The 14,756-nt window shown below is 45.6% G+C and overlaps 1 protein-coding gene across 1 annotated transcript in view; it reads right to left on the bottom strand.

The window, feature by feature from the left end:
* Positions 1-1,891: 1,891 nt before the first annotated feature.
* klhl38a (kelch-like family member 38a) overlaps positions 1,892-14,756 on the bottom strand; it is a 37,742-nt gene continuing 24,877 nt past the window's right edge. The window contains exons 3-8 of the mRNA XM_052469097.1: positions 11,227-11,431; positions 10,779-10,979; positions 10,160-10,666; positions 9,710-9,973; positions 2,936-3,041; positions 1,892-2,632 (exon numbers count right to left, since the gene is read on the bottom strand). Coding sequence (XP_052325057.1) covers positions 2,343-2,632; positions 2,936-3,041; positions 9,710-9,973; positions 10,160-10,666; positions 10,779-10,979; positions 11,227-11,431 — 1,573 coding nt within the window. The 3' untranslated portion in view covers positions 1,892-2,342. The remainder of the gene's footprint in view (positions 2,633-2,935; positions 3,042-9,709; positions 9,974-10,159; positions 10,667-10,778; positions 10,980-11,226; positions 11,432-14,756) is intronic.

A 14,756-nucleotide genomic window follows, 5' to 3' on the forward strand; every position in this document is an offset into this window, starting at 1 on the left:
CTGTGGTGCACATTAATGATAGAAACTGTGGTGCACATTAATGATAGAAACTGTGGTGCACATTAATGATAGAAACTGTGGTGCACATTAATGATAGAAACTGTGGTGCACATTGTTAGAAACTGTGGTGCACATTAATGTTAGAAACTGTGGTGCACATTAATGTTAGAAACTGTGGTGCACATTAATGTTAGAAACTGTGGTGCACATTAATGTTAGAAACTGTGGTGCACATTGTTAGAAACTGTGGTGCACATTAATGATAGAAACTGTGGTGCACATTAATGATAGAAACTGTGGTGCACATTAATGTTAGAAACTGTGGTGCACATTAATGTTAGAAACTGTGGTGCACATTAATGTTAGAAACTGTGGTGCACATTGTTAGAAACTGTGGTGCACATTAATGTTAGAAACTGTGGTGCACATTAATGTTAGAAACTGTGGTGCACATTTGTTAGAAACTGTGGTGCACATTAATGTTAGAAACTGTGGTGCACATTAATGATAGAAACTGTGGTGCACATTAATGATAGAAACTGTGGTGCACATTAATGATAGAAACTGTGGTGCACATTAATGTTAGAAACTGTGGTGCACATTAATGATAGAAACTGTGGTGCACATTATTGTTAGAAACTGTGGTGCACATTATTGTTAGAAACTGTGGTGCACATTAATGATAGAAACTGTGGTGCACATTAATGTTAGAAACTGTGGTGCACATTAATGTTAGAAACTGTGGTGCACATTGATAGAAACTGTGGTGCACATTGATAGAAACTGTGGTGCACATTGTTAGAAACTGTGGTGCACATTAATACTAGAAACTGTGGTGCACATTGATACTAGAAACTGTGGTGCACATTGATACTAGAAACTGTGGTACACATTGATACTAGAAACTGTGGTACACATTGATACTAGAAACTGTGGTACACATTGATACTAGAACTGTGGTGCACATTGTTCGAAACTGTGGTGCACATTAATACTAGAAACTGTGGTGCACATTAATACTAGAAACTGTGGTGCACATTGATACTAGAAACTGTGGTGCACATTGATACTAGAAACTGTGGTGCACATTGATACTAGAAACTGTGGTGCACATTGATACTAGAAACTGTGGTGCACATTGATAATAGAAACTGTGGTGCACATTGATACTAGAAACTGTGGTGCACATTAATACTAGAAACTGTGGTGCACATTAATAATAGAAACTGTGGTGCACATTGCTAGAAACTGTGGTGCACATTGCTAGAAACTGTGGTGCACATTGCTAGAAACTGTGGTGCACATTGCTAGAAACTGTGGTGCACATTTGAAAGAAACTGTGGTGCACATTGCTAGAAACTGTGGTGCACATTGCTAGAAACTGTGGTGCACATTGCTAGAAACTGTGGTGCACATTGCTAGAAACTGTGGTTCACATTGATACTAGAAACTGTGGTGCACATTGCTAGAAACTGTGGTGCACATTGCTAGAAACTGTGGTGCACATTGCTAGAAACTGTGGTGCACATTGCTAGAAACTGTGGTTCACATTCATGTTAGAGACGGATCCGTTATTATATCAATTCAGGCAATTTATGGGCATATCATCCAGCTCTGTTACAGGGCTTCAATCAGTGTTATGTGGACTTAGTTTGTGTAGGGGAGCGTTGGTCTGAAATGACACCCTATTCCCTTGTCTTGACCAGAGCCTACCCTATTCCCTATGTAGTAAACTAGTTCTGACCAGAGCCTACCCTATTCCCTATGTAGTAAACTAGTTCTGACCAGTAGTCGTGAACTGTATAGGGAATAGGGTGTCATTTCAGATTTACCCTTGGAGGAGTGTGGAGACTCTGTCCTCCGATCTCCCTCCCTCCCTCCCTCCCTGAGGCCAATGTGACACCTCTGCCTGCCAGCTACGATCTCAGGTTTTGATTTAGAAGGCCACAGATGCTAACATCAAGACCATGTCTGAGGCGTGTGTTGACGTCCTGTGACTGTGTGAGAGAAGAGACCAACGTCTGTCTGTTCAGATGGTTTCCGATCCCAGCTGTGGTGTCCAATTATAACTGCTGTGAAGGAGTAACATGACAGGTAGCTAGATTAGGTTAGGAGCCGGCTAGGCTAGGAGTCCAAGGAGTTTTGGGGATGTTGTGGGTCACTCATCAGAGAGATCATATACAGTTTGTGGACCAGCTCAAATGTGACAACGGACTGGAGGAGTGGAGGACATTGCATCTGTAATGGGGGACAGAGAGGCAGCTGTAGAAGTCAGTCCCACTGTTCACCCTACTGTTGAACTCCAGACGACCAGATGATGTTGATCAGATGTTGTGGGTCACTCAGGGGGGGTTGGGTCTGTTGGAGACACAGACCAGAGGCAGGGAGCCGTGGTCGAACAGTTTGTATGGCAGCGTCCCCTTGGAGGTCCACGCGTCCGTCTTGGGGTCGTAACACTCGAAGCAGTCCGAGTCCTCGATGGTGTCGTGCCCGTTCAGGAAGCGCCCCCCCGTCACGTACAGCTTGTTGTTGATGACCGTGGCGCTGTGGTGCATTCGCCTCTCCTTCAGGTTCTCACACTTTACAAACTTATTGGCTTTGGTGTCGTAGGCGATCATCCGTCTAGTGTACCCTACAAATGAAACATTTCAAATACACATGACTTAAGGGAGCCGGCGTCCCAAATGGCAGCCTATTCCCTACGTAAGTGCACTCCTTTTGACCAGAGGGAATAGGGTGCCACTGGGGACAAAGCCTACCCACAGATTGTTCAGAATCACAACATCAAAGTAAATCAAGTTGAAAGGAGATGACTCCATTTAAGATGAAAAAGAGACACATGCTATCAGCTCATGTGGACTGTAACAGCTGTGGGTATTCTACATGATAGACCCGGTAAACCAGATAAACATGTTGAAATTGGCAGCCTGTTCACCTCCAATGATGTAGATCTTATCTTCGATGACAGCAGCAGGTGCACAGACGTTCTTCACTGTCCTGGTTTCCAATCTGGACCACAGGTTCCTGGAGATGTGGTACACCTGAGAGACAGAGATACCAGAGAGAGTTTTAGTCAGCCAGCCAGCCAGCCAGTCAGCCAGCCAGTCAGTGACAAGGGCTGCCAGAACATGTGTGGTGAGGCAAAGTGCTGTTTTTTTAGACCAATTTGCCTCAATTGCGTATCTTGACCAATCAGATTAATGGAAATCGCAGGTCTTGTGGGCCGGGCACAAAGCTCAAGGGTCACTGCTATTGGGATGTCCCTGTTCTAAAACTCTAACATTAACCTAATCCCTACCCTGTCCCTTAACCCTTACCTAACCTAGCCTTAACCCTTACATTAAACATTTTACAATGGGATAGGTTGTTCCCAAGGGAACTGGGACAGCACAGACAAAAGCTTAAGGTGTGCTCTTCCAGTATTGATTTAGCAAGCATGATAACACATCACTCCTGACAGACACAACCAAAAATGTACATAAATGTAGCAGCCTATAGACCAGTGGTCGCCGACTGGTCGATCTAAAAGGCATTCCTAGGCGATCACCAAATATTACTGTAGAAAAGCCAAAGAACCATAAAGGCTTACGATCCTTTTATTTAAATCGTGTTGAGCTGTTGCCGGTGGGTGCACTTGTTTCAAAAGTCCTGCGCACCGGGTAGCAAAGTGTTCCCAAGAGACAAACTCCGCCTACCCGGCGGAACGGCAAATCTGTGACTAAATCGAGTGCACCTACTGCGCTGCCGATCAGATGGCTCAAATCACCGTGGGAACAGAGCTTCCCCGACCCTGGCCACAGCCACGTCTAATAGGCTACTCGCCTACGTCAGATTTAATCACTTTTAAAACCATGACAACAGAGAGACTGTCAACAAATACAGCAAAGAGCTGCTGTTTTTATGTCATGTTTAAGTTTATATTCAACACTATTACAAAACGCACTTCTCCGTACATCCGTTCGGGGCTGCGGCTGCAATGAATGAGTAGCCAAGTATCGACAGCCCTACGTTTTTTATTATTATTAGCAGCTCGTCGTTTCCATTTTAATATGAATGAATATTTCACTTTCTCTGGTCATAGGAACAACATGAATTTGCGCATACAGTGCGACTCGAGTTTCGCCATCAGGTGGAAGACGGTGTCCCCTCTCTCTGGTCAGTCTCACCGGAGGAAAGGACGGAGAGAGCAGGGACGGTGTCCCCTCTCTCTGGTCAGTCTCACCGGAGGAAAGGACTGAGAGAGCAGGGACGGTGTCCCCTCTCTCTGGTCAGTCTCACCGGAGGAAAGGACTGAGAGAGCAGGGACGGTGTCCCCTCTCTCTGGTCAGTCTCACCGGAGGAAAGGACGGAGAGAGCAGGGACGGTGTCCCCTCTCTCTGGTCAGTCTCACCGGAGGAAAGGACGGAGAGAGCAGGGTCCCCTCTCTCTGGTCAGTCTCACCGGAGGAAAGGACCCGGTGTCCCCTCTCTCTGGTCAGTCTCACCGGAGGAAAGGACGGAGAGAGCAGGGACGGTCCCCCTCTCTGGTCAGTCCCTCTCTCTGGTCAGTCTCACCGGAGGAAAGGACGGAGAGAGCAGGGACGGTGTCCCCTCTCTCTGGAGAGCAGGGACGGTGTCCCCTGGTCTCTCTGGTCAGTCTCAGTCCGGAGGAAAGGACGGAGAGAGCAGGGACGGTGTCCCCCTCTCAGTCTGGTCAGCAGGGACGGTGTCCCCTCTCTCTGGTCAGTCTCACCGGAGGAAAGGACGGAGAGAGCAGGGACGGTGTCCCCTCTCTCTGGTCAGTCTCACCGGAGGAAAGGACTGAGAGAGCAGGGACGGTGTCCCCTCTCTCTGGTCAGTCTCACCGGAGGAAAGGACTGAGAGAGCAGGGACGGTGTCCCCTCTCTCTGGTCAGTCTCACCGGAGGAAAGGACGGAGAGAGCAGGGACGGTGTCCCCTCTCTCTGGTCAGTCTCACCGGAGGAAAGGACGGAGAGAGCAGGGACGGTGAGAGGCGGCTGGGAAACATCGTTTTGAACGGTCATCCAAGTCGGAATCTCGGGCATCTTTCTAGAGCTCCGATTTTTCGACCTGAAGATCAATGACGTCGTGATTTGACCTCGATGCAGGTACCACCAGTCCAGTTAAATCAAATATATAATTATTTAAATTCATGCTCCACAAACCAACTGATCTATTTTGTTATCAAAGCTCGAGTTTTGAAATATAATATGGTCTGATTAACAATATTGGCAATCATATAGCCAACATGCTGTGATAATGGACTAGGTTTACTGCCCAAACCTCATTCCTACAAAACTGTTTGTGTGGGTTAATGTAAAAAAAAAAAAATCTGAGCAGTAGATCTCAGTTTGCTTTTTGCCTGGGAAAGTGATCTTGACTCAAAAGGTTGGTGACCACTGATATATAGACCTAAAACATTAGCTGTCTTGCATGGCAAATATAACAGATGTCTCTGTCTGGTCAACTGTAGGCTACTAACAACAGCAGCTTCATAGTCAACAGCCTGGACTGAGAGGTAGATGTAACATGGTAAATGTACTAACAACAGCAGCTTCATAGTCAACAGCCTGGACTGAGAGGTAGATGTAACATGGTAAATGTACTAACAACAGCAGCTTCATAGTCAACAGCCTGGACTGAGAGGTAGGTAGATGTAACATGGTAAATGTACTAACAACAGCAGCTTCATAGTCAACAGCCTGGACTGAGAGGTAGATGTAACATGGTAAATGTACTAACAACAGCAGCTTCATAGTCAACAGCCTGGACTGAGAGATAGATGTAACATGGTAAATGTACTAACAACAGCAGCTTCATAGTCAACAGCCTGGACTGAGAGGTAGATGTAACATGGTAAATGTACTAACAACAGCAGCTTCATAGTCAACAGCCTGGACTGAGAGGTAGATGTAACATGGTAAATGTAACTCTCAGACACTCCAATTAGTATGTTTCGTTTCGTATGTTTTAATTTGTGGATGTCCATCATCCATTTCATACAACATGTTATGAATTTGAAAATCGTATTATATGTAGCAAATCCAATTTGCCGTGGCCAACGTTAGCTAGGGGTTCAAGTTAGCGGAAGGGTTAGCTAACATGCAAAGTAGCTAAAAAGTAGAAAGTAGTTGCAAAGTTGTTAATTAACTAATGTACTCCTTGATGAGATTCGAACACGCAACCTTTGGGTTAGAGTAATATGCCCACCCATTCACCCCGACCATCCACCCTTATTTTGCCTTATTATATAAAGTTCTGTCTTGTGTAACCATACCAAACGTAACATATCATACTAATTTTAGTATCCCGGATTTACTTTACTATGTTACGTTGAGTTCATGAGACCAGGCTTTAGTGTAGCTTACTATGCGCCCTGCCCCTCTGGCCAGTGTAAAGGAAGTGGTAAAGTTTAATATTTATAGCCCATTTGTTTGTGAGAAAAATGTGAACGGGATCAAATTTGATTGATATTCAAACTTGGGCTGACGAGACTACCTACACTTTACAATCCAAAATGTATGAATTAATTCCAGTTAATAATTAACACAATAGCTGACAGTCTGTTAGGTAATGTGTAATTAGGCCTACAGTTGCATAGGGCAGGACTACACGATGAAAAGCTGCATAAAACAAGCTCTGTGAGATTTATTGTCCAATCACGTTGCTTTCTCTGTGTATAGGAAACGCCCCTAGTTCTTCTTTAAAACACAACTCATATGAACAAGAACAGGGTAGCTGCAGTTTGACAGGGTTTTCATCCGCCCCAAGGCCAGGAGTTTTTCAAAACCATGTGACCTGATTAGAAAAAGGATCTTTTTTACAAACGGATTAGTCGCGTCATACCGTATACGGTCCAGAGTTTTACATGGTTAGGTCACCAAATCAGGAAAAACTACGGGCCCCATCATTTTCTTCTTTTCTTCGCCTCACCACTCTCTCCACCTCTGGTCAATGATATCAAAGATTAATATCCATCAACCATCTGTCAGTCTGTTAGCATAATACACGCTAAAGTTTAAACTGGTTCTGTTCTGGATGGATTAGTTGGTTGATTGATGGGTTGATTGGTGGGTTGATTGATTGATTGATGGGTGGATTGATTGATTGATTGATTGGTGGGTTGATTCATTGATTGGTGGGTTGATTGATTGATTGGTGGGTTGATTGATTGATTGGTGGGTTGATTGATTGATTGGAGGGTTGATTGATTGATGGATTGATTGATTGATTGGTGGGTTGATTGATTGATGGGTGGGTTGATTGATTGGTGGGTTGATTGATGGATTGATTGATTGATTGATTGATGGGTGGGTTGATTGATTGATTGATTGGTGGGTTGATTGATTGATTGATTGATTGATTGATTGATTGGTGGGTTGATTGATTGGTGGATTGATTGATTGATTGATTGATTGATTGATTGATGGGTGGGTTGATTGATTGGTGGGTTGATTGATTGATTGATTGATTGATTGGAGGGTGGGTTGATTGATTGATTGGTGGGTTGATTGATTGGTGGATTGATTGATTGATTGGTGGGTTGATTGATTGATGGGTGGGTTGGTGGATTGATTGATGGGTGGGTTGATTGATTGATTGATTGGTGGGTTGATTGATTGATTTATTGATTGGTGGGTTGATTGATTGGTGGATTGATTGATTGATTGATTGGTGGATTGATTGATTGATTGATGGGTTGATTGATTGATTGGTGGGTTGATTGATTGATTGATTGGTGGGTTGATTGATTGATTTATTGATTGATTGATTGGTGGGTTGATTGATTGATTGATTGATTGGTGGATTGATTGATTGATTGATTGGTGGGTTGATTGGTGGATTGATTGATTGATTGATGGGTGGGTTGATTGATTGATTGGTGGGTTGATTGGTGGATTGATTGATTGATTGATGGGTGGGTTGATTGATTGATTGATTGATGGGTGGGTTGATTGATTGATTGATTGATTGATTGATTGGTGGGTTGATTGATTGGTGGATTGATTGATTGATTGATTGGTGGGTTGATTGGTGGATTGATTGATTGATTGATGGGTGGGTTGATTGATTGATTGGTGGATTGATTGATTGATTGGTGGGTGGGTTGATTGGTGGATTGATTGATTGATTGATTGGTGGGTTGATTGATTGATTGATTGGTGGGTTGATTGATTGGTGGATTGATTGATTGATTGATTGGTGGGTTGATTGGTGGATTGATTGATTGATTGATGGGTGGGTTGATTGATTGATTGGTGGGTTGATTGATTGATTGATGGGTTGATTGGTGGGTTGATTCATTGATTGGTGGGTTGATTGATTGATTGGTTGATTGATTGATTGATTGATTGGTGGGTTGATTGATTGATTGATTGGTGGGTTGATTGATTGATTGATGGGTGGGTTGATTGATTGATTGGTGGGTTGATTGATTGATTGGTGGGTTGATTGATTGATTGGTGGGTTGATTGATTGATTGATGGGTGGGTTGATTGATTGGTGGGTTGATTGATTGATTGATTGATTGATTGGTGGATTGATTGATTGATTGGTGGGTTGATTGATTGATTGATTGATGGGTGGGTTGATTGATTGATTGGTGGGTTGATTGATTGATTGATGGATGGGTGGGTTGATTGATTGGTGGGTTGATTGATTGATTGATTGATTGATTGGTGGGTTGATTGATTGATTGGTGGGTTGATTGATGGGTGGGTTGATTGATTGGTGGGTTGATTCATTGATTGGTGGGTTGATTGATTGATTGGTGGGTTGATTGATTGATTGATTGGAGGGTTGATTGATTGATTGGTGGGTTGATTGATTGATTGGAGGGTTGATTGGAGGGTTGATTGATTGATTGGAGGGTTGATTGATTGATTGGTGGGTTGATTGATTGATTGGTGGGTTGATTGATTGATTGGTGGGTTGATTGATTGATTGGTGGGTTGATTGATTGATTGGTGGGTTGATTGATTGATTGGTGGGTTGATTGATTGATTGGAGGGTTGATTGATTGATTGGAGGGTTGATTGATTGATTGGTGGGTTGATTGATTGATTGGAGGGTTGATTGATTGATTGGTGGGTTGATTGATTGATTGGAGGGTTGATTGATTGGTGGGTTGATTGATTGATTGGAGGGTTGATTGATTGATTGATTGATGGATTGATTGATTGGTGGGTTGATTGATTGATTGGTGGGTTGATTGATTGATTGGAGGGTTGATTGATTGATTGATTGGTGGGTTGATTGATTGATTGGTGGGTTGATTGATTGATTGGTGGGTTGATTGATTGATTGGTTGGGTTGATTGATTGATTGGTGGGTTGATTGATTGATTGGAGGGTTGATTGATTGATTGGTGGGTTGATTGATTGATTGGAGGGTTGATTGATTGATTGGTGGGTTGATTGATTGATTGGTGGGTTGATTGATTGATTGATTGATTGATTGGTGGGTTGATTGATTGATTGGAGGGTTGATTGATTGATTGGAGGATTGATTGATTGATTGATTGGTGGGTTGATTGATTGATTGGTGGGTTGATTGATTGATTGGTGGGTTGATTGATTGATTGGAGGGTTGATTGATTGATTGGAGGGTTGATTGATTGGAGGGTGGGTTGATTGATTGGAGGGTTGGTTGATTGATTGATGGGTGGGTTGATTGATTGATTTGTGGGTTGATAGATTGACTGATGGTTACCTGTATCTCCCTGACAGGGTTCTGCATGGCGTCCTCCCCTCCGAACACATAGACCCTCTGGTCGTTGGCGGCGACGGCGGGGTGCAGCACGGCGCTGGGGAGAGGAGCCATGGCCTCCCATTGGTTAAACATACTGTTGTACCTCTCCACGGAGTTGGATATCTGTTTGTCAACTCCGATCCCCCCCAGGACAAAGATGAAGTGGAGATAGGAGACACTCTGATGGGCGTAGCGCGGCTCCAACATGGGCTCAGCCGTCCTCCACTGGTCACAGAGACATGCGGGTTTCAATAAGGCAGCATTACATGGTATCAATAGAAGGTTGAAATGTTCCATTTTCATAAATACACAATACAAAATAATTATCCATCAGCACAATAAAATCTCATTTAAAAATACCTATTTTCTGGACAAACCGTCAGTGCTGTGGGTATGCTAGCCCCTTCATACCTGGTTGGTCTTGAGGGAGAGGGTGTAGACGGTGGAAGACACAGAGCTGTCTCCTGAGGCCATGCTGAGGCTGAGCCCCCCCACCACATACAGGATGCTGTGGATACAGACGTAGGAGGCCTTGTAGAGTCGCAGGGGCAGCTTGGCCAGCCACTGCCAGCGCTGGGTCCTCTCGTCATAGAGCAGGGCTTCCCGGGATGTCTGCTCGTTATTCTTGCGCCCGCCGACCACAACGAGCGTCTCTCGGCAGGTGTAGCGGCGCGGTGTGGTCCAGAGGGGCTTCAGCTCACGACCGCACTTGGCACTGACCGAGAGCATGAGGCGACGGACGGACTCAATGATCTCAGTGCAGAGCGTGGAGGACTGCACTAGCGGGTCGTTGGCGATGAACTGGAACAGGTAGGTGGGGTGGATGTAGCGCAGGCGCACCTTCTTGAAGAGGTCGTGGATGGCGCCGCGCCGGGAGAACGGGTCGTGGTGGATCCACGCCAGGAGGGTCTCAAACACCTGCGAAATTGGACTTTTAGTACCTCCCCATGTTAGAAACAATATTATTGTCTAATCCTATTTTTTCACATCTCTTCTCTACTCATCTCCACCCAATCTCATCTCATATCACCTGCTCCTCCTCTGCACACAGTCGGTCGTCCTCCAGGTAACACATAAGCTCCGGTAAGGAGAGCTCACAGAAGTCTTCGGAGGCAGCTACGTCTGAGAAGCTCCTCACGGCCATCTCCTTCGCCTTCTCCTTCAGACTGTCGCAGTGGAGGATCTCAGACAACCTGATCATACTGAGACAGTTGTCTGGGCTCAGCTGCTCCTGAAATATATTATAATTTAACAAAGACCGTGTCTGTGCACATTATTATTATTATTATGTATTTAATTGAAATGTTTATTTAAGCAGGAAAGTCCCATTGAGACAAAAGTCTATTTTGCAAAGGGAGGCCTGATTCACAAACACAATCTGGAGTTAGTGGCACAATCACATCAATCAATGCTGCAGTTTCTAAATCAATCTAACAGTCCCAGAGTGAGCAACAAAGCTGATTTCCATCTGTAGTCACCTGAAGGAAGGTGGAGCAGGCCTCAAACAGCCGTCCATAGTGCAGCATAGAGGCAGCCTGCATTAGAGGCAGCACTATGTCCATGCTGATGGTGATGGCTCCTGTATACACATAGTCCACTATGCCACTGAGCACGTCAGGGGAGATACCCTTCAGATCCACACGCCCTTGTCTGCTCTCTACGAAGTTACTGCAGAACATGGCCCTGAGGAACAGACATGACAAGTTACTGCAGAACATGGCCCTGAGGAATAGACATGACAAGTTACTGCAGAACATGGCCCTGAGGAACAGACATGACAAGATACTGCAGAACATGGCCCTGAGGAATAGACATGACAAGATACTGCAGAACATGGCCCTGAGTTACTGCAGAACATGGCCCTGAGGAATAGACATGACAAGTTACTGCAGAACATGGCCCTGAGTTACTGCAGAACATGGCCCTGAGTTACTGCAGAACATGGCCCTGAGTTACTGCAGAACATGGCCCTGAGTTACTGCAGAACATGGCCCTGAGGAACAGACATGACAAGTTACTGCAGAACATGGCCCTGAGGAACAGACATGACAAGTTACTGCAGAACATGGCCCTGAGGAATAGACATGACAAGATACTGCAGAACATGGCCCTGAGGAATAGACATGACAAGTTACTGCAGAACATGGCCCTGAGGAACAGACATGACAAGTTACTGCAGAACATGGCCCTGAGGAATAGACATGACAAGTTACTGCAGAACATGGCCCTGAGGAACAGACATGACAAGTTACTGCAGAACATGGCCCTGAGTTACTGCAGAACATGGCCCTGAGGAACAGACATGACAAGTTACTGCAGAACATGGCCCTGAGGAATAGACATGGCCCTGAGTTACTGCAGAACATGGCCCTGAGTTACTGCAGAACATGGCCCTGAGTTACTGCAGAACATGGCCCTGAGGAATAGACATGACAAGTTACTGCAGAACATGGCCCTGAGGAATAGACATGACAAGATACTGCAGAACATGGACCTGAGGAACAGACATGACAAGTTACTGCAGAACATGGCCCTGAGTTACTGCAGAACATGGCCCTGAGGAATAGACATGACAAGTTACTGCAGAACATGGCCCTGAGGAATAGACATGACAAGATACTGCAGAACATGGCCCTGAGGAATAGACATGACAAGATACTGCAGAACATGGCCCTGAGGAATAGACATGACAAGATACTGCAGAACATGGCCCTGAGGAATAGACATGACAAGTTACTGCAGAACATGGCCCTGAGTTATTGCAGAACATGGCCCTGAGGAATAGACATGACAAGTTACTGCAGAACATGGCCCTGAGTTACTGCAGAACATGGCCCTGAGTTACTGCAGAACATGGCCCTGAGGAATAGACATGACAAGTTACTGCAGAACATGGCCCTGAGTTACTGCAGAACATGGCCCTGAGGAATAGACATGACAAGTTACTGCAGAACATGGCCCTGAGGAATAGACATGACAAGATACTGCAGAACATGGCCCTGGGGAATAGACATGACAAGATACTGCAGAACATGGCCCTGAGGAATAGACATGACAAGATACTGCAGAACATGGCCCTGAGGAATAGACATGACAAGATACTGCAGAACATGGCCCTGAGGAATAGACATGACAAGATACTGCAGAACATGGCCCTGAGGAACAGACATGACAAGATACTGCAGAACATGGCCCTGAGGAATAGACATGACAAGTTACTGCAGAACATGGCCCTGAGGAACAGACATGACAAGTTACTGCAGAACATGGCCCTGAGGAATAGACATGACAAGTTACTGCAGAACATGGCCCTGAGGAATAGACATGACAAGATACTGCAGAACATGGCCCTGAGGAACAGACATGACAAGATACTGCAGAACATGGCCCTGAGGAATAGACATGACAAGTTACTGCAGAACATGGCCCTGAGGAATAGACATGACAAGTTACTGCAGAACATGGCCCTGAGGAATAGACATGACAAGTTACTGCAGAACATGGCCCTGAGTTACTGCAGAACATGGCCCTGAGTTACTGCAGAACATGGCCCTGAGTTACTGCAGAACATGGCCCTGAGGAATAGACATGACAAGTTACTGCAGAACATGGCCCTGAGTTACTGCAGAACATGGCCCTGAGTTACTGCAGAACATGGCCCTGAGTTACTGCAGAACATGGCCCTGAGGAACAGACATGACAAGTTACTGCAGAACATGGCCCTGAGGAATAGACATGACAAGTTACTGCAGAACATGGCCCTGAGTTACTGCAGAACATGGCCCTGAGTTACTGCAGAACATGGCCCTGAGTTACTGCAGAACATGGCCCTGAGGAATAGACATGACAAGTTACTGCAGAACATGGCCCTGAGGAATAGACATGACAAGTTACTGCAGAACATGGCCCTGAGGAACATGGCCCTGAGTTACTGCAGAACATGGCCCTGAGTTACTGCAGAACATGGCCCTGAGGAACAGACATGACAAGTTACTGCAGAACATGGCCCTGAGTTACTGCAGAACATGGCCCTGAGGAACAGACATGACAATAATAACAATAATAATGTCATCTGTACACCTGTTCTCACTACTGTACTGTCTAGACCCACCTGTTCTCACTACTGTCCTGTCTAGACCCACCTGTTCTCACTACTGTACTGTCTAGACCCACCTGTTCTCACTACTGTCCTGTCTAGACCCACCTGTTCTCACTACTGTCCTGTCTCACTACTGTCCTGTCTAGACCCACCTGTTCTCACTACTGTCCTGTCTAGACCCACCTGTTCTCACTACTGTCCTGTCTAGACCCACCTGTTCTCACTACTGTCCTGTCTCACTACTGTCCTGTCTAGACCCACCTGTTCTCACTACTGTCCTGTCTAGACCCACCTGTTCTCACCACTGTCCTGTCTCACTACTGTCCTGTCTAGACCCACCTGTTCTCACTACTGTCCTGTCTCACTACTGTCCTGTCTAGACCCACCTGTTCTCACTACTGTCCTGTCTCACTACTGTCCTGTCTAGACCCACCTGTTCTCACTACTGTACTGTCTAGACCCACCTGTTCTCACTACTGTCCTGTCTAGACCCACCTGTTCTCACTACTGTCCTGTCTCACTACTGTCCTGTCTAGACCCACCTGTTCTCACTACTGTACTGTCTAGACCCACCTGTTCTCACTACTGTCCTGTCTAGACCCACCTGTTCTCACTACTGTCCTGTCTAGACCCACCTGTTCTCACTACTGTCCTGTCTAGACCCACCTGTTCTCACTACTGTCCTGTCTAGACCCACCTGTTCTCACTACTGTACTGTCTAGACCCACCTGTTCTCACTACTGTCCTGTCTAGACCCACCTGTTCTCACTACTGTCCTGTCTAGACCCACCTGTTCTCACTACTGTCCTGTCTAGACCCACCTGTTCTCACTACTGTCCTGTCTAGACCCACCTGTTCTCACTACTGTCCTGTCTAGACCCACCTGTTCTCACTACTGTCCTGAGTGTA

This window comes from Oncorhynchus keta, chromosome 19 (genome assembly GCF_023373465.1).
Source record: "Oncorhynchus keta strain PuntledgeMale-10-30-2019 chromosome 19, Oket_V2, whole genome shotgun sequence".
Classification (NCBI taxonomy): domain Eukaryota; kingdom Metazoa; phylum Chordata; class Actinopteri; order Salmoniformes; family Salmonidae; genus Oncorhynchus; species Oncorhynchus keta.